General features: G+C 45.6%; 1 protein-coding gene across 1 annotated transcript in view; it reads left to right on the top strand.

The window, feature by feature from the left end:
- The first annotated feature begins 288 nt into the window (after positions 1-288).
- Positions 289-3,372, top strand: part of pom121-a (POM121 membrane glycoprotein a) — a 23,411-nt gene continuing 20,327 nt past the window's right edge. Inside the window, exons 1-2 of the mRNA NM_001095600.1 lie at positions 289-716; positions 2,770-2,976. Of these exons, the coding sequence (NP_001089069.1) occupies positions 289-716; positions 2,770-2,976 (635 nt within the window). The remainder of the gene's footprint in view (positions 717-2,769; positions 2,977-3,372) is intronic.

Genomic DNA, 3,372 nt, shown 5'->3' with positions numbered 1-3,372 from the left:
TGACTGACTTCCAGCACCCCCCTACCCTATCGAAACTACGCAACGCAATGTACTTTCACCGCACGCACCGTCCCTCATAAACTTAACTCCGCCCCTTCCCTTTACGTCGCAAAGACCCTGAGCTTCTTCCTAGTCATGGAGCACGTGATCGCAACAGCAAGGCCGCCGTAGAAGGACATAATCTAGCAGCAGCCCTCTCGGCGATTTACTTTCTAGCGGGCCGGTGGGCGTGACCGTAGCCTCGGCGCTTGGACATTTAAACTTTGGCGGGGAGCTTGCTTGATGATTATGGAAGGGGGCTGCTGCTGGGACTTGGTTAAGCGGATACAGCCCATTGCACTTCCTCTGGCCTTGTCCCTTGTAACGTGCGCTTTGGCATATATCTATAATCAGCTTACTGTAGCCGGCCTGCTTCTAGCCAGTTGCTGGACCTACAGGAGCTCAGGGAGGCGGTTTATTGTGTGGAAGTGGCTCACAGGCCCCAGACTAGTGGCAAGCACGAAAAAGCTGCGCAACAGCACTGACTGGAGGCTGCAGAGTCCACCGGTGTCGCTGCTGGAGGGAAGCCCGTCTCCCTTGTCTCTGAACATGGGCACGTACATGAACAAGCAAGAGCTTCCTGCTAGAGGAGAGGCCTGCGGGCCCAGAGCTATCAAGGAGAAGCTGAGCCGACCCAATCCCTCGGTGGCGACCCCTATCAGGCGTCTGTCTTTCAGGTGACCCCCCCCCCCCTTGTGCTCTGTTTCTTTCCTGCCTCATAGTGTCTCTGTTGGGCAAGTTGTGTGTGGGAATCCTGCCTGTCTTTCCATAGGCTGTGTGTGTCTGTAGCAAAGAGGGTGAGTTTGGGCTACGCTGGTAATATTGTCACATTGTTCCCCGGGGGCATGAGCCTCTGTCCAACTGTCACTGCTTGTAATGTAATGGCCAGTGTATTACCTTGTCATTTGCCCCCTGGGGAGGCTGCTATTTGCTGACAGACACACACCTATTGGGCTAATTGGGCCTTTGTGCACTCTAAATGCCAGGGATTATTTTGAATCCAGGGCCAGACATGCAGAGCGATGGAATAGTCAACTTTAGTGCAAACAATTTTCTTGTCGATTAAAGGAGAAGTCAACCTGTACAGGGAAAAAACCCTCTGCCCCCCGGGCAAATGCCCCTAACTTGTTACTCCTCGGCGCAGGTCCTCTGCTGTGGAGATCAAGTGCGCCATCTTCTCCCGAGCGCTCTTCTTCCTGAGTTTTTTGGGTGCATACGCAGTCTGAGGCATTTGCCGGTACGGCTCTACTGTGCATGCGCCCGAAAGTCACAAAGTTTTCGGTATTTTTTTTGTGACTTTCGGCGCATGCGCAGAAGATTCTTACCAGTAAATGCCTCGTACTGCACATATGCCAAAAAACACCGGGCAAAGCAGGAAGGAGAGTGCCCTGGAGAAGATGGTGCCAGTGAACTCCGCAGCAGAGGACCTGCGCCGAGGGGTGAGTAACAAGTTAGGGGCATTTGCCCGGGGGGGGGCAGGTAGGCCGGGGGGGAGGGTTTTATTGCCGTACAGGTTGACTTCTCCTTTAAATTTTGGTTGTCCTGGTTGTATCAATGTAGTAATGGCAGTGTTTTTTTTTTTGTTTTTTTTTTTTGTTTTACTTTACAAAAAATCTTTATTTACACAGGGACTTGCGGCCACTTCATGAATACAGGGCTGCCTGTTGTTGGCAGTGCTGTATTTATATGGGGTGGGGAAGCACATGGGTGTCTAGGGTTGCCACCTGGTCACTCTTTGCCCAGCCAAAAAAAATTGTGCTTGATGCCAATGTTATTAATAAGACACAAAATATAGAAAAGTCGGTAATTTTTTCCAGAAAAGGTGCTAACCCTATTTGTGTCCCTCCCCCATACATTCTCAGTGGGAGCTGGGCAAGGGCAGGTGGTGGTCTGCAAGTCTCACATTTCGGCGCTATGGTGCAGAGGGCAACCAGACTCCAGGTATAAGTGTTCTCTGCATAAGAGTAAGGGGCACAATCTCGCTTCCCTTAGTACACAAAAGAATGAACTGGAATATTGTTGTTGTTTTATACGGTTGCTAAAAGTTCTAGTCTCCTGCATTGCTCCTCTTTTGGGTGTTATTTTTTTTTTTTGTTATCCCTATCCTGGGCCATATAAGGTCGTAATCTGAAAACAAACAGAACCCATGGTTGTTGTGAGTTTTGTGGATAAGTAGTGCAAGTCCAGGGTAAGAGGGGCATGGGGAATTACTTTGCATAGAATCAAGCTAAAAATCCAGTTTCTTAATTCATTGGCCATCAATACTAAACAAAACAAATTTACTTTTTGGATGATCTGACTGGCTTATCCTTATAACAAATCTGTTCACATGGGTGCAGAGAGGTCAGTTGCAGAATGCATTCGCAGACTGAGTATCAAAGTGTTCAGTTTGCTGCTTGGCTTAGTAAATATCTGATCATGTATCCACCAGGAAAATAATTCTTGAGTCACTTATACAGGGTTATGAGCTTGAAAATATTTAAAAAGCATTCAGATCAGTATCCAGTGGATGGTTATGTATATCTTAGACAATAACAGTTTAGACCATTTGCTGGCGATACTTTTTACTACATCTATTTTTATTGTTGTACGGTGTTACTTTGCATATTTGTTGATGCGGAATCTTGAGGCTTGGCTGCTTTAAATATCAACAGTGTCTGCTTACATTACTAGTCCTTTAATAATGTTCATGGTTTTTATACTCATAAGTAAAATGTTTTTCCTTTAAAGGGACCCACTTTCTTCGTCCAACCGAACCTATTTGTGTGCTCGAAGGGATTATCCCCTTAAACAAGAAATCTATAGCAAGCCAGGATCTCTGCCAAGGGTTTCTTTAGATGGACAATCGCAGCAGAGAGTGCCACTGACACCCAGGCACTTTACTAGAAGGACCCCTGTAAAAATTTCCCCTCAGGATCTGAAAACCAGATTTCAGTTGTAAGTAATTGTATGTCTGTATCTTTTTAGGTGAGAATGTGATTATTATTATTGTAATGTGTTGTACTTCGAGTAAAAGCTAAGAAAATGCAGCAGGTAAAATGTCTATTCTGGCACTAGTACAATAAAAAGCATTAATGTTTATCTTCTGTTTTGAACTATTTTTAGAGGACAACTGAATGAAAATCCCCTATACTGGTGTTTTAACACACCTCACACGTGCAGCATTGAAGGGGGGTTGTACTCTTCAGTGTCTGGTTTTGCCCATTCTGAAAATGGTTAAAATTTCGCCAGGGGGCACTGCCTTTTTTTATGATTAACGTTAGATGAGTGCTTTTAAAGGAGAACTAAACCCTAAAAATGAATACCATATTTTATATACTACACTTATTGCAC

Source organism: Xenopus laevis, chromosome 2L (assembly GCF_017654675.1).
Source record: "Xenopus laevis strain J_2021 chromosome 2L, Xenopus_laevis_v10.1, whole genome shotgun sequence".
NCBI lineage: Eukaryota > Metazoa > Chordata > Amphibia > Anura > Pipidae > Xenopus > Xenopus laevis.
This window is presented reverse-complemented; position numbering and strand designations above follow the sequence as displayed.